The sequence below is a fragment of the Puma concolor genome, chromosome E3 (assembly GCF_028749965.1).
Source record: "Puma concolor isolate L17-30 chromosome E3, mPumCon1.1.hap2, whole genome shotgun sequence".
Lineage (NCBI taxonomy): Eukaryota > Metazoa > Chordata > Mammalia > Carnivora > Felidae > Puma > Puma concolor.
This window is the reverse complement of record NC_141682.1, coordinates 8,413,878-8,429,796: the sequence shown is the minus strand read 5'-3', so window position 1 is coordinate 8,429,796 and position 15,919 is coordinate 8,413,878. Positions and strand designations below refer to the sequence as shown.

Here is a 15,919-nt window from a genome sequence, read left to right as displayed (position 1 = left end):
ACGATGCTTGGGTGCCTGGCCTTTGACAGAGAAATGAACGAGACCCAGTCCCTGTCCACATCAAGGACTGAAGGGCTGGGTGGTAAACGCTATACCTCCGAGGAGCTGGAGGCGCGGGGACCGGATAGAAGAAAGCTGTCCGGGAGGCGTGACGGCCCTGGGGCTGGCAGTCGCCTGCCCTGTTGGCACTCCGGTGTTTGGTGAACGGAGAGCATTCCGGGTGGAAGAAAGGTGGCTGCCAGGAAAACGTCTCGGCGTGCAGGACGGGTGGGTGCCAGGAGATAAAGCTGGAAAGGTAAGCAGGGGCGACCCTGACGGGCTTCACGTGCGTGATAAGACATTTGCACAATGTTCTGCGTAGCCCAGACGGCGTTTTACTCAGCCCTGATTTGCACTTTAAAGTACTACTGGCAGCCAGGCTGGGTTGGAGGAGGAAAAAATCTGAAGTATGTATGAAGTATGGTGACAGAATGGAGGCGGAGGTGGGCTGATAATTCATTTATTCGTTAGCAGTCTTGTCTCTTCCATGGAGATGGAACTCGTGTGAGAGAAGGACTGTGTCTGTTTAGTTCATTTCTCTTGCCCAGCACTCAGAAGAGTGCCTGGCACACGTAGGCCTCAAACTACTGTTTGTTGGATGGATGGATGGATGGATGGATGGATGGATGGATGGATGGAGGAGCTTGCGGTGGATAGGACTCTCTGATTGGATAGCAGAGGAAAGTGGGAAGTGTAGGTGAGCGATCACAGGAGACGCGAGGAACACAAATAGTGGAATCCTGTTTAGTGGGTGTTTGCTGAGCTCTTTTCGTGGGCTGCCCACTAACAAGAAGCTGTAGGGCAAAAGACCAGAGCAGGCTTGCAACTAATACTGTAGTCAAGGGAGGGGCCCAGGGCCCAGAGTGTGCTAACAAGTACCAACTCTAGGTTTTAGTCCCACTAACAACAACAAAAAATGTCAGCTTCCTTTCTGACCACTTACAGGACCAAATTAGAGAAGTGCATACTTTTTCGTTTTGTTTTGAATATTACCATCCACATCCAAAGAGTCCAGATGACTCTGACTTTCAAGCTGTGTGTTATTTTGTTATATCGATGTGTCATCATTTAATAAAACAATTCCCTGGAGCTTTTGTTGTCTGTTTACCTCCAAAGATAATGCAGGAATGAATATCTTCATGGCTTCCTTTTCCTTTTTCCTTTTTTTTTTTTTTTTTTTTTTGCTTTTGTTGACCATTTCACAGATTACCAGTTAAGTAATATTACATCTTGTAGCTTTTACTACATACTCCCTCGTTGCTTTCCAAAAAGTTAATGATGGCGACTGCAGTATTTATTTACACAACAATTACAAATTGAGTATCTACTAGTGGTAGGCACTGAGCTGAGCTCTAGGGGTATAATATGGGCAATATAGACACAGACCCTGCTGTCGTGTAGCTTCCAGCCTCTAATGGGAGGGTGGCATTCATCAGGTTATCACACAAGTGTGTGATTGCCAACAGACAAATAGTGTGAATTAAAAATACTGGCCGCTAGCCAAGACAGTGAAACCAGTATTATAATTTCAGCAGCACTGGTGGTAGTTCGCGGGGTTTTATTTTTAATTTTCCTACTGTACTATCTAACAAATGGTTTCTCAGGATTGCCTTGCCTTTTAGATTTTAAGTTAAAGCCAATTGTTTCTCTCTAGTTCACCCTGCTGCTTAAGGGGAGTCCTCTATTGTAAACCAGCAAAAAATTACAAATTTAGGCCTGAGGTTTTTAAAGATGAATAGCTAGAGTGTACTTATGAACTTGTTCTACCCTCTCCTTTATCTTTTAATGGGACTCCTCATATCAGTCATTTCAACTGTCTGAGCTCAATAGAGAAGAGTAATTCTTGCCTACCTAACTCACAAGGCTACTATGAGAATTAAAAAAAAAAAAAATTAAAAGAGCTTTGCAAACACGAAAGATGTTTGGATGATAATCTCCTGCATCTGCACTGCCCTATTTCCTTTTGTTCGCTTCATTTCATGTATATTTAACACATATTCATTGGACATTGATCTTGTGTCAGGTGCTGGAGACGCACAAATGAACAAGAGCCTATCTGTGCCCTCATGGAACTTACATTGTAATGTGCACTGGAGCACTGTGGGTCAAGGTGAAAAGAATTCGAAAGTCACTACCTACCCAGTCCCATCACTGCACAGCACAGGAACCAGAGGAGTGCACATTTACCTTTCCCATGTTTTGATTGTTCCTCGCTGCCCGCGTGACCCACGGCCGATGCTCCCTCTCAGGCACACCCGGAGGATGCTTTATCTAAGTGTTAAAAGATTGGACCCTGTCTGCAAGTAATGGGGTAACAACTTTGAATTCCCATTTAAAGATTTCCGTATTATCCCCTATGCGTATGCACTGCGGTTTCTGGGTGTATGTTAACAGGTCCAGTTGTCAGTCCTCTTGTAAGGGTCAGCAGAGGCCCTAAAAACCTTGGGACCAGTTATGATTTTGTTACAGGCACCGAAATGTCACATAGCCTCCGGGTTCCTAGGCCTAGAGGCGGTGGGGCCGGAGGGGAGGAAGGTTTAGATCAAGCCGGGTCCTCCAACTTCTTCTTTCTGCTGTTTCTGAGCCCAAGGGCCAGCTAGAAGACACAGTTCCAAACTTTATTAAGGCAGCCTCGGTGAAGGAAGGCACATACAGGGAACTCGGGAGGACGAGCGGGGGACTCGGAGTTGCAGCGTGAGCCGTCCGCAGGTGGAGAGGGAAGGGGGTCGGGCGGAGCTTGCGCATTAGTGCCCCGACCCGTGCGCCGAGGGCGCCGGAAGGAAGGGGCGGGGCGTCCCCCGGCGGCGGGGCGGGCTCGGCATCAGCAACATGAGGTGATTGGCTCTGCGTGGGGAGGGCTCGCTTCCGCCGGACGACGGAAGCGGCCCTCCGGCCCTACCAGTGGGCCATGGAGACGGTGGCACAGTAGCGACCTAGGTGTAAGGATTGCAGGGGCGGCGGCCATGGAGGCCGTACTGAACGAGCTGGTGTCTGTGGACGACCTGCTGGTGAGGCCTGGCCCCGAGGGAGGGAGAGGGAACATTAGGACGGGCGGGTCCTGAGGAGAGTCCGAGTGGGGCCAGACCCTCTACCCAGCGCCAGGCTCTCCTAGGGAGGCCGAACTACGGCTCCCGGCACCCTCTGCAGCGTCCGGCTCCTGCCCAGAGGCTCTTCTTTGTCCCGGAGGCCAATGGGACTTGTAGTTTCCTGCACCACCACGCCCCAGACTCGGGGCCTGGAGTCTGGCGTGGAAAGACTGACCAGTTCTGAGTGCGTGCAGGAGTTAGGAGGTCAGGGTGCGGACACCTGTGTTTGAGTGTTCCTTCGGTGACAGGGGAATATAGCGACTAGCATGAAGTTTCATATGTTACTCACCGAAACCGGCACGGTGCCAAGTGCATTGCCGGCGATATCTCAATCCTTGTAGCTCTAGGAAGTGGGCACTACTCTTATTCCCACTTAGCAGATAAGAAAAGGCCCAGACCCAGCCGGGTGGGGCTGGTTGGGGGAAGCAGCCACCGACGAGGGACGGCGTGGGCTGTTGTTGAGCTGTTCGGACAGCGTGTTTACTGTTCGGCCAGCCGCTCGGGGTCAGCTGCTTCGCCGGCGGTGCCTGGAGCCGCCACCAGGTGGCATCTCCGCTCGGTACCACTAGGGGGAGGGAAGTGGACAGGGGTAGTGTGGGGGGAGACACCCTGCTGCCAAGAAGCAGAGTACCTGGATCCCAGGGATGGAGATGGCGGAAGCCGGGATGCCAGATGCCAAGGCCCGCGAGGGAGACGTGACAGAGACTGGGGAAGATGGAGTGTAGCTGGGAAATGGACACCCAGGTCCTGGTAGAGAATGGTTCGTCCCTTCCTTTCTAAATGACTCCTCTCCTCTCTTGTGGCAGAAGTTTGAAAAGAAATTTCAGTCTGAGAAGGCAGGAGGCTCCGTGTCCAAGAGCACGCAGTTTGAGTACGCCTGGTGCCTGGTGCGAAGCAAGTACAATGATGACATCCGCAAAGGCATCGCACTACTGGAGGGTGAGGTGCTAGGCTACCCGACCCTTCCCTTCCCAGTGGCCTTTGGGTCCGTCCTGCCCTTCCCAACCACCGTGGCCTCCTTCCCTCCCTCCATCTCAAGTGCTGGGATCCTGTGTCGACATGGGACCCTGTAGCTGTCACCTCACAGTTATTTGCCAGTAAACGCACTGCAACAGAGGGCTGCACCCTGGCCTGGCTTCGCCCAGTTTGCTTGTGGCGTCATCACTGTTTAGCCAGACAGAACCATGGCGTGTCACTCCCCCCAGGACTCAGTGATCTGGCAGTCTGACAGAAGGAGGGTGACTTGTCTGAGGTGACACAGCTGATGAATTAATGGCTGAATTAGGACTAGAAGCTCCTGTCTTGTGTGTCCCAGGCCCTTGCTCTTTGGCCCCACCATGTTGCTTACTCAGCAGCAGTTGAAAACCTTTCGTGAGGGTGGCATGGGATTAGTGCAAACCTGCGAGCAGATGATGCTTTTTTGATTGGAATCCTGTCTCCCGTTGGTTTTCGATAGGTCACTGTTTTGTCACAGGCCATACTTGACCTTCAGATTTCTCTGTACCCTGTACCCGCTTTCTCTTGGCCAAGTATTCACGTGGAAGCAAACAGTACACTAGCGAAGGATGGCTATTGTGAATCTATAAAAATAAGAAACTTTTTAACGTTTATTTATTTTTGGGACAGAGAGAGACAGAGCATGAACGGGGGAGGGGCAGAGAGAGAGGGAGACACAGAATCGGAAGCAGCTCCAGGCTCTGAGCCGTCAGCCCAGAGCCCGACGCGGGGCTCGAACTCACGGACCGTGAGATCGTGACCTGAGCCGAAGTCGGACGCTTAACCGACTGAGCCACCCAGGCGCCCCAATAAGAATCTTTTTAAATGCAAATAACCACACCTGCATCTGCCTAAGTTGCTAATTCGGATTTCTCAGGCTTCCTTTACTGCAGGGCATACCTGTAGAAGATGTCGCTGAGCGTTGCCATTTCTAGCTGAGGAGAAAGTACGGGCACTGGGGAAGATTTATGAACACCTGCAAAGCTACTTAGCCCCAAATTGTACAGAAGCCTCTGCGAAGTCACTGAATTAAGATAGAGTCAGGCAGGGGTCATTCAGAGAATGCTAATTGAAGGGGAGTTTTGAGCTGATTTTTTAAAGGGGGGGGAGTGCAAATTTATTTTAACCCCAATCTGGGCAGCAAACAGCTACAGTGAGAACACAGCGGGTACCTTTGGCTTCTCCAGTGCCTCGGTTTCCTTCCAGTTCACTTAGATGAACTAGAGCTGACTGTATAGTGTTGAAACCAGGGTGTTCATCAGCGGGGTATTTGGCAGCCTGGGTTTGTGCCTCCCCGGAGCCCTGACTGGGAAGCCAAGAAGGGCCAGAGCTGAAACGGTAGCTCAGCACGGTGACTTTGTCCCGGGGTCGTACAGGGATTCGGAGAGTGGAGGGGGTCTCTGGGACACAGGCGCTAGGAGAGGAGAGGAGCGGGTTTCACCCTCTTGCCACCACCCTCCCCAGAGCTGCTGCCCAACGGGAGCAAAGAGGAGCAGCGGGATTATGTTTTCTACCTGGCCGTGGGGAACTACCGGCTCAAGGTAAGGCGGCAGCCCCCTTCTCCCCCCCCCCCCCCCCCCCCCCGGGTGGGCCACCCCACCCGGCATTTCCCCTCCAGGGTAGAGCCCTGGCCGTCAGGGAGGCCGGACAGGGCAAGCGGGCAGGGGGGGTGTCGGGTACAGAGGTGCAAGGCGACGGGTCCTGACGCCGAGGGAAGGCGAGGGACAGAAGATCCAGGTGCCAAGGGTGTGGGTGACCTCAGGATTGGGGTGCAGCCCCGAGCCTTGGGTGGTTATCTCCCCAGGCTTATCACCCCCACACGGTTGGGGTTGTTTGTGGACTCTACTCCGTTGGGTGGGGCCGGAGGGAGGGAGGAGGTGGGGGTAGAGGGAGGAGCCTCCGGGGCAAGTGCAGGTCCCTCTGAGGGGCTGGAAGAGGCTGGAATACTGGGGGGGGGTGTGTCTGTGTTTTCCCTGAGCGCAGGAATATGAGAAGGCACTAAAGTATGTGCGGGGGCTGCTGCAGACAGAGCCCCAGAACAACCAGGCCAAGGAACTGGAGCAGCTTATTGACAAGGCCATGAAGAAAGGTGAACCTTCCCCTCGGCCCCCCACCCCCCTGCTCCCCGCTCCCCCTGCTTGCCTGTCTCCCTGGCCCCTTCGTCCTGTCCTCCCAGGGCACCTCTCTGCTCTTCACCAAGTCGTCTTCCTTCCCCCACGCCTGGGCTCTCTGGTCTCCCTTTATTTTGTATTTATTTAATTTTTTTAAATTTGCCCTTCAGAAGATACTTTTTTTTAATGTTTATTTATTTTTGTGAGAGGGAGAGACAGAGTGTGAACAGGTGAGGGGCACAGAGAGGGAGACCCAGAATCCAAAGCAGGCTCCAGGCTCTAAGCTGTCAGCACAGAGCCCGATGCGGGGCTCGAACCCACAAACCTCGAGACCACGACCTGAGCTGAAGTCGGACGCGCAACCGACTGAGCCACCCAGGCGCCCCCTCTCTGGTCTCCCTTTAAAGGACCCCTTCCCCCACTCCAGGCACATCCTCCTCAGTCCCTCAGTCCCTCCTTTCTGTACGCCTTGGAGTCCCTTGCCTCATGACTCCAGGGGAAGAGGCGCACTGGGCAGGGTCCCTGTGGGGGCTGGGCTCCTGACAGTCTCCCTTTTCCCTTCCCCAGACGGACTAGTGGGCATGGCCATTGTTGGAGGGATGGCCCTGGGCGTGGCGGGACTGGCTGGACTCATCGGACTTGCTGTATCCAAGTCCAAATCCTAAAGGAGACCGCGCCTCCGCCTCTGCCCAGGGATGCCTGGGAGCCTGTGGAGGACGTTCGAAGGGGGGGTGGGGGGGGGTGGCCGTCCATCCTTTCCATCCCTTCCCCTGTACCCCATCACTGCCCTCTGCCTTCGGCCTCCTCTCCCCAGAGACCTGTCCAGTAGCCCCAAACCACGTGCTCCGGGACGAGTGTAAATAAAACTGGGCTTTGGCTCGGAACCGCCGTGTCTGTGTGGAAGAAGGGGCGGGCTCCACTGGGCCCAAAGGTGGGGGTCACCCGTGGTCCCTTCCTGCTCGCCTTCCTACTCCTACCCGCCCCCAGGCTGGTGCGGGCTCGCCTTTGTCCGCCAAGCTGCCCAGAGCCCACACCCTTCCTTCCTTCCCCTCCCCCAAAGCAGTGGTAGGCAGCATGGGGACACAGGGACACGGGACGTGGCCTTTGCACGGTGCTGGAATCCTGGGAGAAAGCAGTGATGGGAGGCGGGAAGGGAAGAGCTGAGGGGACAGGCCAGGATTTATGTCTCCTGTCTCCTTTGACCCACACAGCTGCCTCTTAGCACGTGGAGTTTTCCACACCAGGGGGGGCCCCCACTCGGTTTCCTCCCAAACCTCCACCCTTCTCTCCCTTTGTCTTCCTGCGCCCCCCTCCTCCCCATCCTCTCCTGGGGAGGGGCCGCCGCCCAGGGGCAGGGCTGGGCCTTCGCGAGAACTCCTCAGGTTCTTGAGAAAGGTTGCAAACCCAGGACATCCCAGTCATAGGCTCCAAGATGGAAGGTCAGGACCCAGTCCCCACCCAGCTTGCTTTGCCCCACACCCGCCCGGTGCCAGGCTCAGCGTGGGCCTGTCTTGCTTCACCGCATACCTCTCGTTCCACAGCCAAGCCAGCCTGGCTTGTGGGGGGGGGGGGGGGGTTGGGGCGGAGGCACCTGAGGGGAGCACAGAGGAGCCCGACATGGGGAGGGGGGTGATGGGATACCCTTCGGCTCCTTGATGTCCCCTGTGACTGCCTGGGGGGTAGCATGGGTTCCTCCCTACCCCTGGAGACCAAGCCCCTACTGCGCTTGCCAGAGGAGAACCAGAGCTGCCCTGGCTGTGGCCTTGAGGCAGGAAATGATACTGTCTGCACCAGGACAGGTGCTCAGCCTCGGCTTGGGGTTGGGGCCCGGCGGTTTCTAACCCATCATAATTAATAGAGCTGGTGACAGTTCTGATAACTGAGCTGCTTAGATTAGCCACAGGATCACGTTCTGGGCCTGTGATTTATCCCCCTTGGTGGCCCTTGGCAGCGAGATCAAGCTTGTTGCCGAGAGTCAAAGATCAACCCGACGAGGGGGGAAATTCAAGTTCAAGAAGTTGAAGTTTGGAGGGAAGCAACCCACTGGTGGCCTCACCCTGTGCCCGCGGCACCCGGAGCCAGAGTGGTCCCCGAGGATGGAGCAGTTCCCACGTGCAGGGAGCTTTTGATCTGGGGTCACAGTGGTGAAGGAGCCAGTTCTAGTTCACAGAAGCAGGAACAAGCCCGAGGGGCTCAGACTCCAGGCCCTTGTGGCTCTGGTAGATGGTGGGTCTGGTTTGAATCCAGGTTGACTGGACTCCAGAACTGCGGGTTCCGCCCAGACGCCCTGATGCCTTACTCAACCTTAATCTTCTTCAGTGACTCAGTAGCCCGAACCCTAAGTCTTTGGAGTTTCTTAAATTGTTCTCACCAACATCCAGGAGGGGGGCTCCGCTCCCCGGATCCTGCCCCGCGAAAGGTCTGTCTGTGGCCCTGGTCTCTCAGTCACCTTCTCTTTCCTTGTCCTGGCTCCATTCTCCGGCCCCCCCGGATGAGAGCTGAGTCAGAGCGACTTCCCTGCTTCTCCTCTGCTTCCAGTGCCTCCCGTGGGGGCCCCCCTCAGCCCCATCAGTTCGTTGGTCACTCCCATTAGTCCTCTCCGCCCCCCTTGTGGGGCGGGGAGCCCAGAGGCTGGGGGAGGGGGTGGACTTTTGGCCCGTGTTCCGTTGCTTCCCTCCATCTCCGCGTCAACAGCTGCCCGGCGCTCTGGGCTCATTCCTCTGCCCGGACCTTCGGGGAAGCAGGAACCCAGAGGGAGGGCAGGGGGCAGAAGCCGGGGGTGGGTGGGGGCAGATCTGCACCCCAGGTTGCTGCTGGCCCCCCCTGCTCTCTCCACCTTTCTCTCCAGCCTGCCTTAACACCCCTCCTTAGCCAAAGCCCCTCAAGTTCCCTTGGGGCTCAGCCCCTCCCCTCCTCTGGGGCCCCAGGCGCCCCTCAGGGCCCTGCATCTCACCATGTCGGTGGCCGTGGAGATCTTCGGCTTCTTCATGGCGGCCCTGGGGCTGCTGATGCTGGGGGTGACCCTGCCACACAGCTACTGGCGAGTGTCCACCGTGCACGGGAGCGTCATCACCACCAACACCATCTTCGAGAACCTCTGGTTTAGCTGTGCCACCGACTCCCTGGGAGTCTACAGCTGCCGGGAGTTCCCGTCCTTGCTGGCCCTCTCCGGTATGGGGTGGAGAGAGCGGGGTGGCCCGCTCCAGGGGGCGGCGGGAGGCGGGGAGAGACCCCCGGGGAGGGTGACTGCTGCCCACGGTCAGGCCTTGGGCACCGAGCCGATAAGGGAGGCCTGGATCGAGCTCGGGGAGCTGGGAGTGCCCGGCGGCCCCCATCTGGAGCCGCACTGGAGACCTCGTCCCACGTGTCCCCCTGCCCTGATGTGACACCCCTAGTGGTTCCAAGTGCAGGCACCAGGGCCAGACTGCCGGGCTCAGCTGACCAGCTTGGTGCCCCCGGCAGGTGATGAAACGAGCTTCGTTCACCCCAACTGTAAAACCGGGGGAACGTGCACAGGCGCGTGGCATGGTTGTGAGTGTTGAGCTACAGCCCAGGACGTTAGCGTGATTCTCATTGGCCCGTGTGCGCACAAGACCGACTTCAGCATCTCAGCTTTGTGGTGAGAGTGCTGGGGGTCGTGGGGGTGCAGAGGAGGCCCATCTTGGGTTCTTGGCGTTGAGACCCTTAAAAGGCATCGGTGCCACTGCCACGGCGAATTCTCAAGGGCCCTCTTTAAGCGAGACTTCCCGCGGCGCTGTGTCTGGTGGAAGCAGCTAGGGGTGTGTGTGCATGTGTGTTTGGCGTTCTCAGGCGGTGGATTTTTTGAAGTTCTCGGAGGGCCGGAACGTACAGGTCTTTTGTTCCAGAAACGTTCTCCTTGGTGGTATAGCGTCTTCCTGCTTCCTGTTCACCGAGTAGTCCCCAGCATCCCTCGGGGGAGTCTTTTCGGTAGGCCCGTGCCGGAGACCAGGAGGGGAGGACCAGGTCCTCTTTTTGGTGCCACTCCCGCACCCCCCTTGGAGCCGTCGTGCTCTTCCGGTTCGCCACTGTAGGTGCCGGGAAGTGGATGGAACTAAAGCCAACACTGGGTTTGGAACAGGGCTGCGGGAATGCCAGAGACGCTCTGCGCAGTTAAGGGGTCTGCGTGGGTCTCTCGTGCCCCTGCGATTCCCAGAATCTCCTGAGCCAGCAGGGATTTCGTGCCTTCATCCCCCTCTCCAGGATTTGCCATGTGCAGGGCACGTGCCCTCCCCAAGCTCCCGATAAAAGCTGGGTACCATCTGGACCAGAAGCCCCGAATGCCGGGTGGCCAGAAGGGACATTGCAGGCAGCCGGCTTAGCAGCACTGGCCCTTCCCGCCTCACCCATCCCTCAGCCACATCGCGGTTTGAAGAGGGGCGTTTGCCGTGAGCCTGTCGGCCCAAGAAGGGCCCCACTTGGAACTGCTGATGGAGGGGCAAGAGCCTGCTCCAGGGGGAAGGGCAGAGGGCAGCTGCCCGGCATCGGGGGTCGTCAGGGCACCCCATGTTGTGATGGTTCTTCACGCAGGCCATCACAGTGCCGTCTCCGCTGGCCTGGCTGCGTGGGGCGTGGGCAACCCCGTCTCACCCAAGCTGGAAAACTACAAGCACAAGCGTTAACCGGCCCACAGCCCCACAGGTGGTAGGGGTGCCGGAACCCAGGCTGGCGGATACTCTGGTCCCGAGGGGGGTCCTGACTATTATTTAATCCCCCACAGCCGCCCAGCCCACGCTCCCTCGTGGCCCATCAGTAATCTCTCCTTTGTCTACCACAGCGGCCTAGGGACCCAGGGCTGGTCAGCCCTGGATAGAGAGGATACGGGGGAGGGGGGAACCCCAGAGGGAGTGGCTGGGAGTGAGAAAGTGCTCCCAGAGAACTTTGTCCCTCCTCTCTACCCGCCAACTCCGGGCCACTTCACATCCTCCTGGCAGGGACCCAGCGTCTTCAGCACCAGTGGCACGGCCCCACCCAGAAAAGGGGAACAAGGTCCTTGGGGTGGTTGGCAAGTATCAAAGAGAAGGGGGAAGAGGGGCCAGGAAGGAAACTGGCCGTTTCCTTCAGCTTTGAGAAAGGGGAAACTGAGGCATCCAATGTATATGAGCTAGGTGGGCTTGGATTGTCCTGCGCCTAGATACCCCACTTTCCAGATCAGAACCAGCCCCCACCCAGTAACCCACGGGCAACTGCTGCCCCCTACAGGTCACTGCAGGAGAAAGCTCACTTCATGATGTCTAGGGGCTGTGCCACGTGGGACCTAGAGAGAAGCAGATGTGGGGCAGGGGCTGAGTACTCAAGTGCAATTGCTGTCATTCACGACGGAGCAGTGGTTCTCGGCTGCGATTGGGGGCGACTTTGCACCCCAGGGGTCATTGACAACGTCTAGACATTTTGATGGTCCCTCTTGGAGCGGACTCCTGCTGACATCTAGTGGGTAGAGGCCAAGGATGCTGCTGAACATCCCACAGGGCCCAGAACGGCCCCCAGACCAAAGCAGTAGCTGGCCAAAGTGTCAGTAGTGCCAAGGAGACAGCCAGTAAGCAGGTGCGCCGAACCGGGGGCGGGGGGGGCGGGGCCTGAGTTGAGCCCCTAGGAAGGAGGGGCGTCAGGGCTCCAGCGGAATAGGGCCCCGAAGGGGAAGGAGGGGACTTGAGGGCCTTTATGGACTGAGACCCGAGCAGGGGCTGGCTGTAAGGGGCTGGCTCAGCCCCGGAGGGGGAAGGGGCCAGCTTAGGGACCCATGGCTGCGCCCCGCCTCCCCAGGGTACCTCCAGGCCTGCCGGGCGCTCATGATCACCGCCATCTTCCTGGGCTTCCTGGGCCTCTTCCTAGGCATGGCGGGGCTGCGCTGCATAAACATCGGGAGCATGGAGCTCTCCAGGAAGGCCAGGCTGGCCGCCGTCGCAGGGGCCCTGCACATACTGGCTGGTAACTGGGGGAAGGTGGTGGTGGGTGTGCCCTGCGTTGTCGTGGGGGGGGGGGGTTGTTGAGAGTGGCGCCAGCAGACCCGGGGTCCCCTGTCGCCTCCAACTCCCCATTCCGGCGGGCGTCTCACCCTCCCCATTGAATGGACACCCGGCCTCTCTGCTCAGCTCTTCCCTGCCTCCCCGTTCACCCCAGCCTCACTCATGCTCCCCAAATCAATCCATCAGCAATGTTTCTTGAGCCCCCACTAGGAGCCAGGCATGAGCAAAGGTGAGTGAGCGACTGTCCCCCAGAGGTTACAGCCTGGCCGGGGATACCGGAGTCTGGGGTGCGCGGGGTGCAAGCGCACTGCGCACAGCAACAGCACCTTTGTCAGTCTGTAAAGCACGCGCACTTTATCGCCTCACAGCCAGCCTGCGAGGTAGGGTGGGTCTTGCCCTGTTCTCCAGATGTGGGAACGGGCTCAGAAAGCTCAGGTGACTTACTGGAGGCGCCCCCAGAGAGCGGCAAGGCTGGTCCTGTAGCCCAGGGGTCTCACTGGCCTCAGGCCTTCACTGCGCTGGGTGACAGAGGCAGGTCACAGGCTCCGGGGGGGTGGGGGGGGTCGGGGAGGCCGAAGGAAAGGGGTGTCGGGGCAGACTCTGCGGGAGGATTGCCCGGACAGCCGGACTTTCCAGGGTGGGTAGGATTTGGATGGGGCAGATTCCAAACGAGGCAACGATGTGATCAAGATGCTGGGCAGGAAGGGCAGAGCGTGGGAGACTAGGCAAGAAAGGGGGGCTGCGGTTGGGACCCGAGGGGAAAGTCATGAGCTAGGGAGCGCAAAAGAAAGAGAGGGAGTGCAACTTGCTCTTGGGCGTCCAGATCTCGGGGCCGCCCCCGTGTGGCCCTCCCCAGCTCCCTTCCTCCGCTGGGCCTGGGGCGCGAGCGCCGCCCTCCTCTCCCTCCCCAGGTTTCTGCGGGATGGTGGCCATCTCCTGGTACGCCTTCAACATCACCCGGGAATTCTTCGACCCCTTGTATCCCGGAACCAAGTAAGTGTGGGAGCCCCGGCCTGGGGGGCAGTGGGTGGGACTCGGCCCTCACCGTCCCTGTCCCCAGGTACGAGCTGGGCCCCGCCCTCTACCTGGGCTGGAGCGCTTCCCTGCTCGCCATCCTGGGCGGTGTCTGCCTCGGCTCCACCTGCTGCCGCACTCCCGACGCGGCCCCGGCCCCCAGGTAGGGACCGGCGCGCGTGGCGGCGAGGGGGAGGGGCGGGAGCGGGGTCGCCCCACCGCTGACCCAGGCCCCTCCGACCCAGGCTCCCCTACGAGGCCTCCGCGGTGCGGTCCCCCGGCCTCGCCGCCCCCCTGCACCCCGCGGTCTCGGACGAAGAAGGCGACAGCAGCTTTGGCAAATACGGGAAGAACGCTTACGTGTAGGAGGCCCGTGGACCCCGTGCCCCTGCCTCTGCCCCCAGCGGCCGGAGGTCCCGCCAACCCCGGGCTGCAGGCCACGCCCCGACTCCGCCCCGTGCCCCCGAGCCACGCCCGGCTCTGACCGCGCCTCCTTCGTCTGACCGAGAACCTGCCTCCTGAGAACTCACCTCGGACTCCTGAGGCAGGACCTTCTGGGGCTGGGCTCTGGTTGGTTAAGGGAGCAGAGGCGACCCCGACTGTTTGTATTCTGTATGATCTATGCAGAAATAAATTTGTACTGTGAACTGTTCAGGGTTTGGGGGTGTCATGCTCGTGTCATGAAGTGGCTGGCCAAGCAAGGGTTGGCTGGGGTGCCCCCAGGGTCGTCTCAGTTCTTGGACCTCAGGCTGCCACCTGTCCCTCTCTCTATCCCCTTCGGACTGTCTCATCCGAAAAAGAGAGGAGGGGTTGCAAGTGATTTCAAGAGTGGGGCACCCATGATTATGGCCAAGAGTCATCGAGCAGCAGACGTGGTAAGACCCACCTCGAGGCAACTGGAAATGGCAGAGATGCCCCCTGGCCGGCCCGAGACGACAACTCACTCTCTTTACTCTCAGCTTTTCCCACAGCAGTACAAGGAGACAGCTGGTCTTGAACACTTGCTTCGGCTGTGCCTACAAGTGGACACCACAAACCAACGAGCCCTTTGAAACTGTGCGTCAAATCAACCACGTCTGGTGCAGGCAGATTTTTCTAGGGAAAGGTTCAATAACTTCCAGCAAAGTCTTTGAACGTCTCTTCACAGAGGCCTGCATATTGCTGGTGCGTGTCTGACTTGATGGTGTCCAGCTCAGACATGGCACTGGGCCCTGGGCTGGCTTGGGAGACAGGAAAACGAGGCCACAAGAGAGGGGCCTGGCGTCCAATGGAAGGAGAGGGACACCACCCCCCCCTCCCCGCCCCGCGCCTAGCCCCTGCACTGGGCTGGTGCACCATCCCATTTATTCTTCCCTCTATCTGGCTAGTGGCTGGAAGAGGTTCAGAGAGGTGAAGTGACCTGTCCAAGCTACACAGTTAGTAAGCAGTACGACCACGATCTGTTCAAGACCAAAGATACAACTGCCCTGCTTCCTGGAATTTTTGGCTTTCCAAACTCATTCCCATCAACTGAATTCACCTGTCATTGAGGGCTTTGGGAGTAAGCCCCCAGGCTCTAGCCTTCCAGTCCAGAGGGTTAGCCTCTCCTTCCCCTGTGTACCCAGGAGGAGGCTGTGCTGCTCCATCACATGACACTGGGTCCAGCCCCTACAAGCTTTTGGCACAGTGTAGATTTCCCAAAGACCCGGGTGAAAACCCATCTCCCTAGCACACAGGGAGCGGGCAAAAATTGTTCAAGGCTTTCCCTAAGGGATGTGTGCTTTTAAGTGGAGGGGTCCAGTAATCCCTTCCTAGAGGATGTCAACAGATGACTCCTGGAGCCACTTAGCTCAGAGCAATGGGAAGCCATTGGGTCCAGCTCTGTCCTATGAAGGTCAGTTGGGTATGTCCCTGAGTAGACACATCTTACACCAGGCAGAATCTAAGTGATTCTTTTTATATCAGCAAAATATGAAACAAAGCCAGTGAATTTAGGAAAGAAACCAAAGAGGGGCGCCTGGGTGGCTTGGTCGGTTAAGCGTCCGACTTCGGCTCAGGTCATGATCTCACGGTCTGTGGGTTCGAGCCCCGCGTCGGGCTCTGGGCTGACAGCTCAGAGCCTGGAGCCTGTTTCCGATTCTGTGTCTCCCTCTCTCTCTGCTCCTCCCCTGTTCATGCTCTGTCTCTCTCTGTCTCAAAAATAAATAAACGTTAAAAAAAAATTAAAAAAAAAAAAAAAGAAAAAAAAAAGGAAAGAAACCAAAGAGACTACTAACTCAGTGCAAATCTGACAGGAGTTCCAATGGAGGTGATCACAGTGAAGCACTGATGTATTTCTCCACCAAGAAATAGTCTTTTCTTCTATTTCCTTCCTTCCTCTTTTTTTTTTTTTAAAGTTTATTTAGAGAGAGAGAGAGAGAGAGAGAGAGAGAGAGAGAGCACGCACATGCAAGCTGGAGAGGGGCACAAGGAGAGGGAGAGAATCCCAAGCAGGCTCTGCGCTGTCAGCCCCAATACGGGGCTCGAACTCACGAACCACAAGATCATGACCTGAGCCAAAATCAAGAGTCGGCTGCTTAACTGACTGAGCCACCCAGGTGCCCTTCTATTTTCTTTCCTGCATGTACTTGTTTTGTTTTTTTAAGTAGGCTCCACGCCCAGTGTGGAGCTTGAACTCACGACCTTGAGATCAAGAGTCGCATGCTCTACT

General features: G+C 57.4%; 2 protein-coding genes and 1 long non-coding RNA gene across 8 annotated transcripts; 2 read left to right on the top strand and 1 right to left on the bottom strand.

The window, feature by feature from the left end:
* Positions 1-2,889: 2,889 nt before the first annotated feature.
* On the top strand, positions 2,890-7,116 carry FIS1 (fission, mitochondrial 1). The gene is made up of 5 exons (XM_086691865.1): positions 2,890-3,047; positions 3,932-4,064; positions 5,586-5,662; positions 6,105-6,210; positions 6,800-7,116. The coding sequence occupies exons 1-5, from the start codon at positions 3,003-3,005 to the stop codon at positions 6,895-6,897; spliced, it is 459 nt and encodes a 152-aa protein (XP_086547991.1). The 5' UTR covers positions 2,890-3,002; the 3' UTR covers positions 6,898-7,116.
* Positions 6,407-15,214, bottom strand: LOC147572942 (uncharacterized). 5 transcript variants are annotated; one of them, XR_015245390.1, is made up of 4 exons: positions 14,117-15,214; positions 12,661-13,849; positions 11,475-12,209; positions 6,407-10,853 (listed from the first exon to the last, which is right to left on the bottom strand). It is a non-coding gene; the product is annotated as an uncharacterized LOC147572942 (long non-coding RNA). The 5 variants fall into 5 exon arrangements; XR_015245388.1 differs by having other exon boundaries at positions 6,407-11,677; positions 12,019-12,209; XR_015245389.1 differs by having other exon boundaries at positions 6,407-11,507; positions 12,019-12,209.
* On the top strand, positions 9,187-13,882 carry CLDN15 (claudin 15). Of its 2 annotated transcripts, none has more exons than XM_086691863.1 (5): positions 9,187-9,403; positions 12,083-12,178; positions 13,128-13,209; positions 13,277-13,393; positions 13,476-13,882. In XM_086691863.1, exons 1-5 carry the CDS (start codon positions 9,187-9,189, stop codon positions 13,594-13,596), a joined length of 633 nt encoding a protein of 210 aa, XP_086547989.1. In that variant the 3' UTR covers positions 13,597-13,882. The 2 variants fall into 2 exon arrangements, with proteins under 2 accessions (XP_086547989.1, XP_025779150.1); XM_025923365.2 differs by having other exon boundaries at positions 12,014-12,178.
* Positions 15,215-15,919: the final 705 nt, after the last annotated feature.